We start from the raw sequence: 15,966 nt of genomic DNA on the forward strand, positions 1-15,966 counted from the left end.
AGTGTTTGAAATATCGATTCCTCTTATGAGCCACCGGAGTGACACCGCTAGGCCACTTCGTAAGAAATTGGTATTAGTAGTAGTAAACAAATCTATCGGCTGCTCTTCTCATTCTCAATTTCCTGCTGCAACTCTGCCAAAACCTGTTCTCGTGTCCTCAAATGTGCTTCCAAAGCGTCGACCTGCTCCTTGACAGTAGCGATCTCATCCGCAACCCCCTTTAAGCTTGCACCAATTTTACTCTTCCCCTCACCAGATTCTAAGTCTCGTAACTCGCGGCGTTTGTAATCCAATAGCTGTTCTAACTCTCTCTTGACTAATGCAGGTTTGGTATCTCGTCGTCCACCAGATCTTGCTGCAGATGCAGATTCAACCTTTTCGAGCTTGGCTTCAAGCTCCGCAAGTTGTTTCTTCAGTCTAACTTCCTCCCAATCCTCAGTGGTTTTTGTGCCCGAGAAATCCGTGCCAGCAGGTCTATAGCTGCCCTTTCCGCCAATTCCAAGTCGACTCATATATGTCTCTCCGAATTTAGCTTTGCGACCAGTACTCGTTTCTTCATTGCCAGTGACGCCCCATTTTTGCGCCGGCGATGCTACACGTTGATTATCTACCTGGTAATCAATCTGATTTCGTTCAAAACTTGCTCGAAGCGACGGTGGAACGGTCCTAGGGATGCGATATCCTTCGTGCCTATTATTAAGTATATGTAAGAAGGCGAGAGTGGCATCTTTTGTAATGGCAGGTGCAGCAGATGGGTTGATCAAATTCCAGGCTGAGCGAATATCGGTGTCTGGAACTTCAAGTGAAGAGTAAAGGGTATCTAGAGATTCAACTTTGCGAAGTTAGACTTTGTTGGAAATATACCCTAGCGCGCATGCACTTACAAGTGATATCTCCTCTGCCATCCCTATTCGCCGAGTATATCTCTTCGTATTTGGACTTATCTGACGGGCTCATGTACCAATCGAAACCATCCTTCAAACCCGGGGTATCATCATCATCCTCAACACGTTCAAATTGAACTTGTCTTCCGGTGAGTGCTCGATTGGCCTGGACTAAATGTGCTTTCGATTCAGGGACAAGCCAGTCCGGTAACGCTGGTGGTACATCTGCATATTCCTAGGAAATATTCGCATTAGAACCAATCCAACAAACATTGGTATGAAATCACCATACCCCATTAACAAGATCGAAAATCAATCTCATGGCCACACAGAATTCCTCAAAATCCAAGTTCCCGTCGTTGTCTACATCTGCCAAGTCCCATATCCGTTCGAGTTGTTCGTCTCGTAGTTGACTGTTCTTCAACACTGGTGCGGCCTGCGCACCGGTAAGATGTGTGCCACCATTTGACAGAGAAGCAAATATCTCCCAATATTTCTCGATCTCGCTCTGTTCAATTTGTTTATTAGACATTTTGTTGTGTTTTGGCTTGCAAGCTCACCCCCAAAGCTTACGGGGGTTTATGGCGGAGGCACGGAGGTTTGTTTGGAGGTCCACACTGTGACCAAACTTGGTCTGATTAGGTAATCAGCATCTCCAATATCAGAACAACGACTCGCACCAAAGACGCTAAGAATAGGTACCCCAGAAACCGGACTGTAATTACTCGAAGTCTCGAACCTCAAGCACTCACTCAACATGATATCGTTAAACGACCGTACCTACCTACGTACAACTCGAAGTGGAAGAACGAAAAGGTTCAATCCTCTACGGTACAACGATATATTCACTTTGATCGTCTATTCGGTCGACTATCACCAGTCTAATTAATACTTAATACCTCCAAGTTATCTTAATTCAGAGGAACGAATCGTCCAAAAGCATCGGCATTCTTCTGAACAATAATTATAGTATCTTCTTTTACCAGATTTCTCTGGTTACCTCAAAGTTTTCACGTCTTTTGAAGTATACCATCCTTTTTTCACAATAATTCCAGATCCCTGGAGAGCCTCTTGGCTCCTTTCACGTTGTCTTGCACAATGACACCCCCAATGTTGAATGGTATGGATTTCACAGACTCTGCAACAAGTCCTGCAGAACGCAACACCACTCCTACTACTTTATATTCATGGAGAGTAAGTTCACTCGGCTGCTACTCTTGTATGAAACTATCTAACTTAATCTAGCCTCCGTCGCCGCCTCATATCCACGTACCACCCCTCTCCGGCTCAGATACTTCAATCACTCTATCGAAATATCGCGGGTTGGATGATGAACAAGAGACTCGAGAAATTCTGAGTGTAATAACACAAGGACAAAACGTAGCCGTGGAAAAGCCGGATTGGAAGTATGAATTGCGACGCCATATTCAAGCCATCTTATCCTTCCTTTATCTCGGACCATCCTCCGGCGCGAGAGAAATCGAAACTCTGAGACGAGAAGGAATCACAATGCTACTTGTGATCAGAGATACCAAGACAGCCCAAGCAAGAATTCTCAGTGGTGCAAAGGTAGCAAGCCAATTAGGCATTGAAGCCGGTGCCATTGATGTTAGCGGTAATATGGAACTCATCGCTGCGTTTCCAAAAGCCATACAGACCATAAATGATCATCTCATCCGGGTATTCAGACACCGAAATCCTCAAGGAGTAAACAGCCAGCATTTGGCTGCGACACCAAAAGTTCTTCTCTTCTGCGAGTCAGGAAATGAGCGATCTGCTGCTGTTGCTGTAGCATATATCATGGCGACTTATGAACTAGGACTCATCGAAGCCATACAATATGTGCAAAACCAGCGGTTCTGTATAGCTTTTGATGATGAGATGAAACATACTTTATTAAACTTCCATCAACTTCTGGAAGCCAGAAGAAGTGTCACCCAAACTCGACAGGCTGAGGCAACTGTATCATGCAAGTCAAAGAGACGACTTGAGCTAGACGATGATGATGGTGATGTAGATATGGACTGCCAACAGGACGATCGGGATAGATTTTCTGGGCGCACAAAGTTTGCTCCATTCATGTAACCTGGAAAGCAACATGTGGCGAGATACATTGCATGATTGGCGATTTAAGTTTCAGGGTGGATCGGCGTAATGGTATTATAGGACACTTAAATTGGTCGCATGATAGGCGTTCATCGATACCCCAAGGCAGATGCAGGAGCAATGTATCTTACGGTACAAACATAAATTTGAGTAGAATTTTACATGTCATAATTGTCGTGTTCAGTTCGTTTTGGTTGAAAAGATCTACCCAATTTATGTGCTTGTTTCCAACAACGTACTTCCTGAATGGAACATAAGTCACGGGACAGATTTCATTCCAGTTTCTCCTAAGTTCAATTCCCTCGACATACACGCATATTATTTAATTACACGACCACCTCACCCATCCGGTTACAAGCCTGGTAGTGGGCTCTTGATCACGTTCCTTATTGATATCTACCATGCCTAATCCCATCACGTGAACCTTATGGCCAGCTCAACCAATCTGCCCCTTTTTACAACTTTTTATAACCGCGCCATAACAAACTGCGCACTTGTTAATTCGGAGAAGGGCGCATGAAGAAAGTTTGTAAAAAATTTAAGCTTAGAGGAGTCGAGTATATCGATAGGAGCAGGACAGAGTCACTAGAAGGAAACTCAGGTGAAGATATCACAGTGATCTTTTGCTAGATTATTGAAGCCGGAAGTGAGGAGATTGCTCCGCCTATATGGGTTGATGTGCGAGTTTGAGAGTGATTCCCCGGCTTTGGTGACATTCGAATATTGGGTGTCCGATCCCTATTCGCGCACAATGAGGGGTTGTGGAGATGTAGGTGAGTCGGTTGGAGATATCCAAGGCATGCAGTTGGTTGTAGATTGTGAAAATGACAATTAAACCTTTCTCTTGCCCGAAAATACACGTTTAAAAGCGACATGATTTAAATATTCCATCGAACTTGCTTCTCCCTTATCTTCCATACACCATCTTGATATTCTTCGCTCACTGTCTTCCTTGAATTGGGACTGACAACATCAATATAGCGAAAAGAATGGATATGTCGAAGTGCGACTATGAGAAGCGATAGTGCTATGAGTGGGGGGCTGGCGAGTTGAAGACTGAAGAGAATGAGTAGTTTCATATTCTGGATGATTTACTATTGTGCTGTATGAGGTCGAGGGAAGAAGTAGAAAATATGAATGTGAAGACCAGGTGAAGATTTCAGGCTCTCATTTTCCCTTCTTTCCTTGGTGTCGTTCTTGATGTTTTATCAGTGCAGTTTGAACTTGTTTTCAAATAATGGTCGCTGCGATGTATAACTCGGAATGAGATGGAGTTGCGTGGTTTCCTGGACGAGTACTTGGGTCAGACCTCGTCTAATTATATATTCCTATTTTCTTCCATCAAATACATTGATTCGAAACCCATCAAAACTCCGAGAATTCAGGGAAGCGGAGCCCTATCATTACATCTTGTCATCGTCTTGAAGTTTTAAGAGTTTTTCGCCTTCAGAGTCTCACAAAGAAATTTTCAGCATGAGCTGATGGTGGCGGTCGAGAAATCCGGCACCTTGATTTTCTCTTGTGATTTCATGATCATGTAGGTTGACACTACTTTGTAGACACAAATCCAAAAATATAGACCACTGTTCGCGCGGAATCCTCCTGCAATGCTAACCTGACCGGTCCAGCCCGCGTGGGTTCAGCTTTCTTATATCTCTTCCGTAACTCCTTTGGTTGTTCCGGAATATCTTGGTCGCTAGATTGGGTGTTCGTTGTGTAACAAGGGACTGATTCTGCGATTTATCATTTGTTCTATTCAATCAGTATGATTCTGAAAACATCTTCCTTATAAGTATTTAAAGAGGGAGACATGAATGCAACAATTCAATCTCATTGAGAAACTGGCCATAGAGGAGTGACTGCTGATGCATTATGTTTGTTCAAGTCGATGATACGCGATGAAATTGCAGGCAATAAATTGCTGACCTATTATATAGGTTCAGTCTATAATAAATACCCAGTAAGAAAAAGTAATAGGCAAGAGAATAATCTAGCTCGAGTTGAATGTGTGCAACAACATACAAATGATTACTATACTATTCCCTTCCAATAACTCATCAGCCTCGGATGCAACTCTCGCTTGTGGGGAAATGCAACCCCCACCAGACTTTCAATGATTACTGATCTCTGGTATATGTGGGGCATCGATGACAATCCATGCATGGAACAGATTTATTTGCGAGGTTCATATGAACTTGATATACAAGACTACTTCAAAATATACCATTTATGGCAACACGAGAGGTTACCATGTACCTCGAATTATGTCCGAGGACTGATCAGTAATGTATGTTGATCATCGAGCGGCAGCATTGCGATTGAGTACTTTACGTACTTATTGTGTTTTGGGAAGCGGATTTCCTTGTGTAGTCAATGAATAGGATAATGAGGGTAAAATCAGGTATAAGGACTCGAAGAAGCCCTCATACAAGTCTTTTACAACACCATTGAAATATCCTTCGATTTTCAACTATCTCATCATTTCATACACTCATTAAAAAGTCCTACCTCGAGAATTATCAGCATTCAAAATGTCACGACTGGATATCTTCTATCAACCCCCAAAAGGAGAAAGCTCTGGGCTCCCTCATGATCCCTTCAAATCTTTCGTTATTCCTCGTCCAATTGGCTGGGTGAGCATAAAATCTTTGGTCTCCTCTTTGTATCTAATTGATAATCATCCAGATTTCCACAACCTCTAAAACCGGTCAAGATAATCTCGCTCCCTTCTCACAATTTAACAATGTATCTTTCGATCCTCCAACCATCATGTTCATTGGCCATCAATCCGTCTATAAACGACAAAGTAAAGATTCTATCAACAATGCTAAAGATACTGGGGAGTTTGTTTGGAACATGGCTACGTATGTTTTTCCACTCATCTCTAATCGAACTCCCTTCTCATTGTATTCCCTTTTCCTCCAATTCAGTCAACTAACAAGCCCTAGCTACGATCTCCGGGATTCGGTCAATGCCACCGCTCTCGAATCATGGGATGACGAATTTCCCCTCACAAAAGTAACAAAAGTCCCCAGTAAAGTCGTCAAACCTCCTCGCGTAGCCGAGTCTCCTGTTCAATTTGAATGTAAAGTTCATTCTATTCTTCGAATTACCGGGGATTCTTTGGTTGGCCATAGTGATATTGTTATTGGAAGAGTGGTGGAAATTCACATCAGGGGCGACTTTATTACAGGCGATGGGGTAAGTTATTCCCTTTCTCTCTTGATTCTATATTCGAAGGGGTCAACAAGATGACCAACGAATAATTAGCTTTTCGATGTCTTGAAGGCGGCCCCGTTAGCTAGACTCGGTTATCATCAATACACGGCGATTAACAATGTTTTCGAGATGGAAATGCCGTTTATGCCAGATGATCATGTTAGTGGTAATACACTGGGAGGTGTGGTTCCGAAGGACATTGACGAAGATGTTGTGGTGATGAATGGCAGTGAGGTGTAGAGAAGGGGGAGCATTAATGTAAAGGGTCGTTAAGCTCTACGGACATAGATATTAGTGTGAGTCTATTAAGACGTCCAAGATATGGAAAGAAAGATGGGGAGGTGGAAATCAGTCGAATGCGGCGATATTGTTAGTCAAGGAGTTGTTTATTTGAAGGTCAATTTCCCTTACACACGTCTCCACGTTTCTCTTTCTTTGAGCGAACAATTACACTAGACGATATAGATTCTTACACACTTATGGCACTGGCAGTTACATGTTCGTACAATCAGGTCAAGAGAACCATATCTGAGGTGCAATCTATGAGACATGATATCGTCCAGACCAGACATACTTGAGATTTGACTAAACACTAAATAATTCAACGCCTATTTGAAGAAGAAGATTCACGAGTTCAAATCTCCAATTCACACATAAGACAAGCTATAAGAGCGTAAACTGATTGTACATCTCAATCCTCCACGACGTCACTTCAGCGTCATCTTAGACCTAGTCCGCAAAACCGAGTTTTGTTGCACAACTCAATCTGTCACAACGTCATTTATCATTCTTGGATTAAGTAATAACCAGTAAATGTCTAATCAATACGATGTCAAAAGAAGTTTTGTTGCATATCTTGATATCCTGAAACGTCATTGTAGTATAAGTTTGGGATTTAGCCGAGATCAACCCATGTAGAATACTACCGCAGCAGTTTGTTGCATATCTCTTTCATTCTGTACGTCATCCGGTGAAAACAAGGAGATAGATGCCGTTAATTTAGACTTATTAGATGTATGATATGTTGACTCGATACTTCTGAGTAGTCAATGACCTGATGCTAATCCAATTCGCTGGTGCTAACGAAGAAAAGTGTCACCTCTGTGATTTGCATCGTTATGATTGATACTCAAAAGACGACATTATGTAAACATGAATGGGTAGCAATGACGGGAACTCATATTGACTACCTAATTAGTTTCGTGTTTCAGCCATCCAACTTTAGTGTTTAATCTTCTTTCTTTTCCCCATCACCCAGAACCCTTGCAGGCATGCTCTAAATATCAACTTTAGAAAATCCGCAGCTATACAGACCATTAAGAAGCAAAGGGTTGTCGGATTCAACATCATGATTGAACGAAACCAATTCGCAAGACGGATTGTTTTTCTTATATAAGAACCTAGAAGCATAAGCTTGCTGCATAATTGTAGAATTGCCTGTCGAACTACACACCTTGGTCAAATTTTTCTGTCAATCGGGCAAAGATTAGGCTCATAACGGTAACTTTCATAGTCTTCTTCACATGCGAATAGACTGTCCCAATCCTCTTCGCCATACAATATCCATGAACCGTGCTCCATCGTAGCGTACTTCGCCATCTCCTTGATCAACACGAAAGCGTTACGATCTGGCAATTGGTCCCAAGCGGGGGTTTCTTTATACCGAGCTGGCTTTCCTATCAAGTCCACTCCTAAGTATATCTCTTGAAGACTCTGATGATTCAACAACGTCTTGAATGAATTGTATAAAGTGTTATGCCATCCATCTGTCTTAACTCCAACATCCAGTGGACAATCTGGAACACATACACCGTCAAACTCAGTGAACAAAACAAACAAGACTCGCAGATTGACGAAGCTTTCTCTTGTGACCATTGTCATAGCCTCAAAATACATGAGGTCCGCATGTGTAAATTCTGTTTTTCGAAAGTAAACGACAAGACGGGCCAGAATACTAAGTCTAGTTATGCAGTTGACATAATGTCGAGGGGTCCAAGAAAGAAAAGTTTGTAGACCATCAGGGGAAGGCTCAAGCTCCGGTTCCTGATCCCATCTCCAGCTTCCAATCATAAAATTAGATTTAGTATAAAAGTACTCAGCAACATCATGATGAATCGCCTTGCTCACTGCAAGAATAGCGTGAGTCTTTGTCAACGGCTTGTGGCTTTCTTTATAGGCAGAAGAAAGAGGCGATCTGATTAGTATCGGTTTTGTCCTGGCGACTGAGAGGTAATCGTATATCATCCAACGAACATTTATAGGCAGCCCTAAGAATAAATCCTCCAATGCTGTGCTTTGCGGGTTGTATGGTGGTGGTAAGATACATTCCGGTGGGTCTTCGAAGGGCCGAACAAGTTGTGGTAAGTTACTGGTACTCCTGTTGACTCTGAATTTTCTTTTAGCAACTGCTGTTTCTCTCAAATCTCTGGGCTTGATTAGGGTAAGATAAATGGGATATCCTGGCCTAATGGTACAACGATACCCATCAATTATGAATGTCAATTCATGTATTACAGCAGGCTTTTTCCTCTCTTTAGCTAAGGGAGTATACACAAGCGGCGTTGTAACAATTCTTGACCCAACCAACGAATTTGGTGGACGGCTATTTGATGACAACGGAGCCTTTAGCGATAAGCAATTATTCATAATTATAAAGTGATGATATTGATTGTTGACAATATTTAGAAAGGGTGGAGTAATTTGTTCACACCATGGTATATTGAACAAATCTGCGAATGAAGACCAAACGGAATATCTAAGATTACACTAAGAAGGTGCACCTCTACTCTTTCTCGTTATAGAATGCCATATAACATAGCAGGATTTGCAATCGTTGTGACATGGCAAGATTTCGATTTCCTGATTTGCCAAAAGTCCAAAACATACAGGATAAGATAGAGTGAACAAGACCTAAAAGGCAAGTGCATACTGAAAGGCCTGAAAATCGCTTGATCAATCTTGCAATTGCATATTTCTCTCATCATACCTTCCATTCATGTAAATATTCAACCCTAACTATTACGACATATCTTAAGCTATCCAAAGAAATAGAAGTGTGTAGATGCATACCCAAATCAACTCTCCAAGTATCATCTTGCGTGTCATTCAACTCGCATGAGAAAGTACGAGAGTTTGATGAAAGCTGCTTCGAAAGCGAAGAACCATGTAGATACGTCGATCGCAAAAACTGACAGTATATTACGGTATGTATAAGCATGGGGGAAACATAAACATGCATGATCTGATCACACGATGGCTTCTCCTGTCAATCACAGGTTACTCATATGTTATAGCTGAAAGTTTTAGGACTGGTAGACTTGATAGAAATTGACAATATTGAAAGCAGAACGATGTCCGAAGCGAATCAGCATTACTATCCGAACAAATCAATTGTATGAATTCAGATAAAGAAATCTTTTTAGTGTCGGACTATCATTCAAAATATCAGTTACAATTCTTCCTCCTTTAGAATATCCCGTTAAAGACCCCTTTCACACACTTACATTTTCTTTGACTCCTTGATGATAGAACATCTTCCATAATATGCATCCAAATTTCATTTGTTTCAAGAGACTCCCAACCACCACCCTGATTCTTCAAGGCTCGATTCATTGCGTCTTTGATTACGCGCAGAATTGGACTACCAATATTACAATAGTGCCTAGGGCGGAACCGATATGAGCGTGGACCCCCCTTTAGATCCATGCTAAGATTTATCTTTTCGAGGTTACCACATTGTAACAGGTGGCGGAACGATTTTAATGGACTCTGCTCCGAATATCGAGGATGGGGAATCACTGGAAAAATTATATACAGGTTCTCTCTCATTATCGACATCATTGAAGATGATATTGATTAAGTCGGGTACCCTACTTTCGAGCCACCCCTGTTTTGGGCCACTTTTTACCACTAAAAATCTCAAAAAATGAAATTTTTAACTTTCTTATTTATAAATAGAATTTATTGAAAATTTGTATATATATAATTCAAATCGTTTTAAATCTAATCTAAAAAATTTAGATTTTTAGGATTTTTCTATATTAAAATCTAAAGCTTTAAAATATCGATTTTTAAATTTATAAAAGAATTATATACAAATTTAAAACTTTTATAAAATCTTTAATAACTTTTTAACAACAATCATTAAAAGAGAACTATATATCTTTTTGAAAGGTTTGAGTTTAAATCTATATAGAAATTCAAAAAAAAAATTCAAAAAAATTAACAGATATAAAGATATAGTTAATATAACGTGGTTTAACAGTGGCTCGGCCATACCAGTAAGTCGGCCACCATTTTTACATACAAAATACGTCTGTGCATAACCGTGCACTTTCTTTATTTATTGATATAATTTTCTAAAAATCTAATATTAGATATTTAATTATATAAATATTATAAAAGTCTAATTTTTTATTAGAAATTCGAATTATTAAAGCACTTATTAAAGGAATAACTTTTTTGTAACGAGAATTGTGACAATTTCCACTTTTTTTACAATATAATAAAAATATTTATATAAAAACTAGATTTTTAAAAAAATTAAATTTTTATTATTATTTAAAATTCTTTTCTTTTTCAAAAATAACGATTAATAATTAAAATATGAATATTGAAAAAGGCTGGTTTTATATGTATTTTGAAGTGGCCGATCTACTAATATGACCGAGCCACTGTTAAACCACATTACAGTGAGTTTGAAATAGTATAAATAATCCCTGTAATTTTGAGGGTATTCTTTTAAATATCTATTTATAGGAAATTTTCTTTTTTTTCTAAATCCTTCGAAATAAACATATTATAAATTTATAATAAAATTTTATAATTTATTTTTAATAATTTTTATTAAAAAGTTATTAAAGATTTTATAAAAGTTTTAAATTTATATATAATTCTTATACAAATTTAAAAATCGATATTTTGAAGCTTTAGATTTTAATACAAAAAAATTCTAAAAATCTAAAATTTTCAGATTAGATTTAAAACGATTTGAATTATATATATACAAATTTTCAATAAATTCTATTTATAAATAAGAAAGTTAAAAATTTCATTTTTAATATAAAAAGTAGTTCAAAAGGGGGGTGGCCCGAAAGTAGGGTACCCGACTTACTTATAGATCGAGAAAACGTCTGAGCGTAATAGCTGTTATATCCTGAATAGGCTGCGTACAAATTATCTGTACCTATAGATTATCTACAAATTATTCATTCTATAGATTATTTATCAAAGGTTCTATTTGCTCTATAAATTATCTATCAAGGCTTTAAAATTATCTACTCTATACAAATAATCCACAAATTATCTATAAATAATCTATAAATATATAAATTCTCTGTTTTTTTTTTAAAAAATATAAAGCTATTTTTAGATTATTTTCCAGCCCAAATGTAATCCAAGCTTAAATTTATACTAATTTTTATATTAATTATTAAATTATATTAATATTATAAAAAATTATGAATAGTTATATAATATACACATAAGTAAATAAATATCTATAAGTAATTTATACTCGTTTTGTAGATTATCTATTCAGATTTTTGAATTATTTGTTTTGTAATGGATAATCCGTGGATTACTTATCAAGGCCATTATCCGCCCCGCGGGTACCCGTTGCACAGCCTAATCCTGAAACTGTTACATAACGCTAGTAGAAATATAAGCTCCAGAAGGCCTTTGACCATAGGATATACGATCGCAAGATCATACTGCTGGTTCATCTAAAGCAAAAGAAATAATAATGCTAAGTTCTTTGTAGTTCCTGGGTTAGGGCTCGTGTAATATGCTCAATGGAAAATTCCTCAATGAGATGAGAAGGTGCCTATAGTAATTATCATCTGCTCCAACCTGAGAGTCCTGATTGCAAACGCAATGCTTTGAATGATTCATCCTATACCTACTTCGAATATCCTTTTATGCTATTGTGGCTCAAGTCCAATGTGGTCTATTTCATTCATGTGCAAAGAGAGGCTAAAGAGACGTCATTTTGAAAGGGGTTTGAACTTCTTATAACCTTTGATTCAAAATGACTTATGTGTAAAACTCGTATAGGTATGAATGAGTGCGCGATCATATATTTCTCGAGAGACTGTAGTAAGTAGTATGTATAGCCACAATACGTTGAAGTCACATTATCCACTTTGGTCACGAGGTTGAGTGGTGATATAAAGATTATACGCAGGTGTATGCCAAGCCCCTAAAGATCGCTTCGGAAGCACCTGCATCACATACCTCAAATACCTATCCATTCATTGACATGTCGGTATTACCTTTTGATTTCAAAATCTACATGAAGCTCCTAGATAACCTGTATCTCAGAACGTGTTCGTACAATCTCCAATGCTTTCCCCACGCCCCACACGCCGAAAGAAACGGGCCGCGCAATCTGCCCGAAAGCTTGATTTCTGTCCTGTGAAACTAAGCATCCCTCCACTGTTGAATATGTCGGCAGTAGGGTATCGTACCTGGATCTGGCTACATGTGCTATCATGATGGGGTGCTATGTAACGCACATGGATGTTTAGAGTGCTACTTTAGCTCATGTACGAGGGGAATAAGATAAGGAAAGGTAAGTGGATTGATTGTTGATAGGAAGAGAAGGGAGAGTATAAGTACTGTATTTCTCTTCAACTACCCTCTGTTTCTTGCCCATACTCTGTCTCTATTAGCTTATCTATACTCTGATATCTGCAATTCTGAAAACACTACTCTTCCAATCTTACAATGGCAACCATCTGTAAGCACTCCTTCTTTAAACCTCTCAGCATACTACCATACTAATGTCATGTCACAGATGATGAACCCACTGGGTGCAACTGCGATAATGAATCAACCTATGATCAGTCAGCCATAGACGCAGCATGTAAGCAAGCATTACTGCTTGCATCTGAAAAGAAAACAGTTGGAAAGGATAAATATCCTCATGCCTATAATGGTGAGCTCCGCTATTACTATCTCCCCCACCTTTCTCCACTAATCCCTTCCGCCCAGACTACGAAAAGTTCACCTTCATCCCTGCCGCCAAAAAGCCCTATCTCGAGTTTCCTATTCTCTCCAACGGTGCAATGTACAGTGGTTCGGATCCCACTGCTCCGGGTGCGGATCGCATCGTCATTGGAAGCATTGCTACCGATTATAAATCCGCTGTTTTCTGTGCCGTGATCACACATGATGGAAGTACTAAGAATGGGTTTACTGAGTGTACGAATACTGGAGATAGCGGAGAGAGAGCCTATGAAAGAAAGGACAGGGGAGAAGAGGGGAAGGAGGGGAGAGAATTGTTGGAGAATTGATTTGTAGCTTCAAGGGAAGTCTTGATGGGTACTGATATTGGACGATCAAATGATGGGAATTGTATGCGTAGCTCCATGAGATGCTTGCGGTACTACGAAATTATAGGGCAATTGATAGAAATTGGATTTCATTGCTCCATATCTCCAAACTTGAACCTATCAGTACCTGCCCGGTCACGATGGATCCAAATATCATAAACTGCATTTATATCTCATCTATTCTAATCCCGCATATGGCCCGCACTAGAGGGTAGATCATAATTAGCGAAGTCGCTACGTAAACCTCATTTCCATCTTCAGATTTGAATATCCATTCTACCCATCCTTTTTCATATCCACATTTCCAATATAATACATGATATCTCAGGACCGACACTTCATTTTCACACCAACAAGCAAAGCTTTGCAGAAGCGAATTCAATCCCTGGTAACAATAAATTCATGCAAAGCAATCCCTCAAATTAAAGATTATTCCCACCCCCATTAACTCTCACGGAATATCTCCAATCCGGTTTCCCTTCTCCCAACCCACTCCCCATATTTGAAGCTGTCAATCCACCCCTTTCTCTATCTCGCATGCGATCTCGGTTACGTATCCAATCTATGGAGTCGCCAAAATCTACTATATCTTCATGGGGGCCTTCTTCCTTTGTCGTTCTATTTGAAGTTGGGTGATCAGGAGTTTTCGGTTGTTGTGTCGGAGAAAATGGGAAGGAAATGAAGAGAGCTGAGGTTGATCTGTAAACGGGTTTTGAAGTGAAGATTGAGATGCTGTCGAGGTAGTAGAGGGGGTTTGGGAAATGGAACTATTGGTGCGAGTATGAGTACCAGTGAGACTGTGCATGGTATTCCATGTTAATATTCTCTGTACCCCCATCCCAGCAGTAACTTTGCCATTGCAGGAAGGTGGTTCGTTGACTTGTGACATAGTGCCTCCCGTTCCACTGCCGTACCATTCACCAATACCGAATCCGCCAATGCTTTTTCGGTGCTGTTTAGTCTTCTTCTTGCGGCGGAGGAAATACCATATTGCTGTTAGAATGAGAGCTAAGAGGGCTAGTGGCCCGATGATAATACCGGCGATGGAGCCTTTGCTCAGGCCTTGCTGAGTTGAGGATGCCGAGGGGAGGACAGTGACGCCGACGGATTGGGTGCCGGCTCCAGTGTTGGACACAGGAGTCGCGACAATCGTAGAGGAGGATGTGGTGGTGGAGGTGAATGAAATTGAAGTTGTTGGTTCAAGAAATGTTGAGGAGTTGGAGCTAGAAGTTGTGATTGTAGGTGTAGGTGTAGAAAAGGATGAAGAAAATGAAGCTGAAGCTGAAGATGAAGGGTCGACTGTACTAGTTGTATTGATATCTATAGATGTAGAGGATATATATGATGCAGATGGCACAGGTAATGAAGATGAGGTAGATGAGGCAGCTGCGGTACTGGTGCTAATAGTATTTGTAGGCATCGCAGAATTATAGCTACTAGTCGTAGCTGGAGGATTGGTGGTCGAGAGAGGGCTGTTTGAATTTTGAGGGCGGGGAGGTGGCCCATTGCCATTTTTGCCATTATTCCCGTTGCCCATATCGGTACCTCCATTCATATTTCCTGGCCCTGGCCCTGACCCTCCATCTCCGCCATCTAGCTCATTTCCCTCCCACCAACCTGCACCACCACTTCCTTGTACTCCTTCATCCCCGAAGCCAGGTGGATAATCTTGGGAAGCCATAAATTTTCAGGAAAGCTACAATCAATTAGACAGAATGAATTTCGAATAGGACAGTAAGCCCCAAATTTTCCGAGTAAATTAGTCTTTGTAAAAGTAGCATTGCATTTCATGTGTCGATCAGGCCATTTTTGGGTTTGAGTCTAGACCAAGGGAAAATAAAATGGGATACGTCTTCTGTGGGTGGATTCGGAAAATCAAAAGTAGATGGATTTTAGATCAGCGAGAAAGAGCAAATATGAACACCAGCCCGCAGTGTCAAATTTGGCCTCAAACCATCCCGCGACAATACACGACTGGCCACGCAAAAAATGTGCCATCTCGACTTCTATCTTCATGCCAAGATATCTGAGCGCTCAAGATCGGATGAAGTTGTTCTTCTACTGATAAAACCATTCACAGGTTGTTTTAATCGACAATTCGGGTCGGGCAAGTTGGGAGATTTTATATTGCATTGCGAAGCTCAAGATATCATTTCATGGATATATCATATCTTAAGATATCGCCATCAAAGAAAGTAAATAAAGCTCCTGAAATCTGGTGCTTTGGCCTCCTCAATAGGTTGGTGACATGAACGCTTTGAAGAAGTTGATGGTTACAGTGGGTGTTGGCGTTTCATGTTTCGAACTTGAGGTGAAGCCGGTTTGAGAAACTGTCTCCCTTCAATATATCATCTATCTTGCTAGAAGAGTTTTATGAACTTGTGGGGTCAGAAAAGATGACAAAATAACTCTCGTCGTATTGG

General features: G+C 40.0%; 6 protein-coding genes across 6 annotated transcripts; 3 read left to right on the forward strand and 3 right to left on the reverse strand.

The window, feature by feature from the left end:
- Window positions 1–92: 92 nt before the first annotated feature.
- EAF01_007804 (uncharacterized protein) lies at window positions 93–1,416 on the reverse strand (the record flags this gene model as incomplete). Its single annotated transcript, XM_038916060.1, has 3 exons — window positions 93–832; window positions 885–1,119; window positions 1,177–1,416. 3 exons carry the CDS (start codon window positions 1,414–1,416, stop codon window positions 93–95), a joined length of 1,215 nt encoding a protein of 404 aa, XP_038768531.1.
- Window positions 1,417–1,982: 566 nt separating this feature from the next.
- EAF01_007805 (uncharacterized protein) lies at window positions 1,983–2,969 on the forward strand (the record flags this gene model as incomplete). The annotated part of the gene is made up of 2 exons (XM_038916061.1): window positions 1,983–2,078; window positions 2,130–2,969. 2 exons carry the CDS (start codon window positions 1,983–1,985, stop codon window positions 2,967–2,969), a joined length of 936 nt encoding a protein of 311 aa, XP_038768532.1.
- A 2,552-nt stretch (window positions 2,970–5,521) lies between these two features.
- Window positions 5,522–6,449, forward strand: EAF01_007806 (uncharacterized protein; the record flags this gene model as incomplete). The annotated part of the gene is made up of 4 exons (XM_038916062.1): window positions 5,522–5,623; window positions 5,676–5,854; window positions 5,939–6,191; window positions 6,261–6,449. The coding sequence occupies 4 exons, from the start codon at window positions 5,522–5,524 to the stop codon at window positions 6,447–6,449; spliced, it is 723 nt and encodes a 240-aa protein (XP_038768533.1).
- A 1,218-nt stretch (window positions 6,450–7,667) lies between these two features.
- On the reverse strand, window positions 7,668–8,855 carry EAF01_007807 (uncharacterized protein; the record flags this gene model as incomplete). Its single annotated transcript, XM_038916063.1, has 1 exon — window positions 7,668–8,855. One exon carries the CDS (start codon window positions 8,853–8,855, stop codon window positions 7,668–7,670), a length of 1,188 nt encoding a protein of 395 aa, XP_038768534.1.
- Window positions 8,856–12,492: 3,637 nt separating this feature from the next.
- EAF01_007808 (uncharacterized protein) lies at window positions 12,493–13,708 on the forward strand. The gene is made up of 3 exons (XM_038916064.1): window positions 12,493–12,948; window positions 13,006–13,146; window positions 13,203–13,708. Exons 1-3 carry the CDS (start codon window positions 12,936–12,938, stop codon window positions 13,502–13,504), a joined length of 456 nt encoding a protein of 151 aa, XP_038768535.1. The 5' UTR covers window positions 12,493–12,935; the 3' UTR covers window positions 13,505–13,708.
- Window positions 13,709–13,965: 257 nt separating this feature from the next.
- EAF01_007809 (uncharacterized protein) lies at window positions 13,966–15,224 on the reverse strand (the record flags this gene model as incomplete). The annotated part of the gene is made up of 2 exons (XM_038916065.1): window positions 13,966–14,310; window positions 14,376–15,224. 2 exons carry the CDS (start codon window positions 15,222–15,224, stop codon window positions 13,966–13,968), a joined length of 1,194 nt encoding a protein of 397 aa, XP_038768536.1.
- Between the last annotated feature and the right edge of the window lie 742 nt (window positions 15,225–15,966).

The sequence above is a fragment of the Botrytis porri genome (assembly GCF_014898465.1).
Source record: "Botrytis porri strain MUCL 3234 chromosome Unknown BPOR_010, whole genome shotgun sequence".
Lineage (NCBI taxonomy): Eukaryota > Fungi > Ascomycota > Leotiomycetes > Helotiales > Sclerotiniaceae > Botrytis > Botrytis porri.

Coding starts and splice junctions, on each gene's coding strand:
- EAF01_007808 (XM_038916064.1), top strand. Junction 13,147..13,202: donor ATATCCTCATGCCTATAATG/GTGAGCTCCGCT, acceptor CCTTCCGCCCAG/ACTACGAAAAGTTCACCTTC.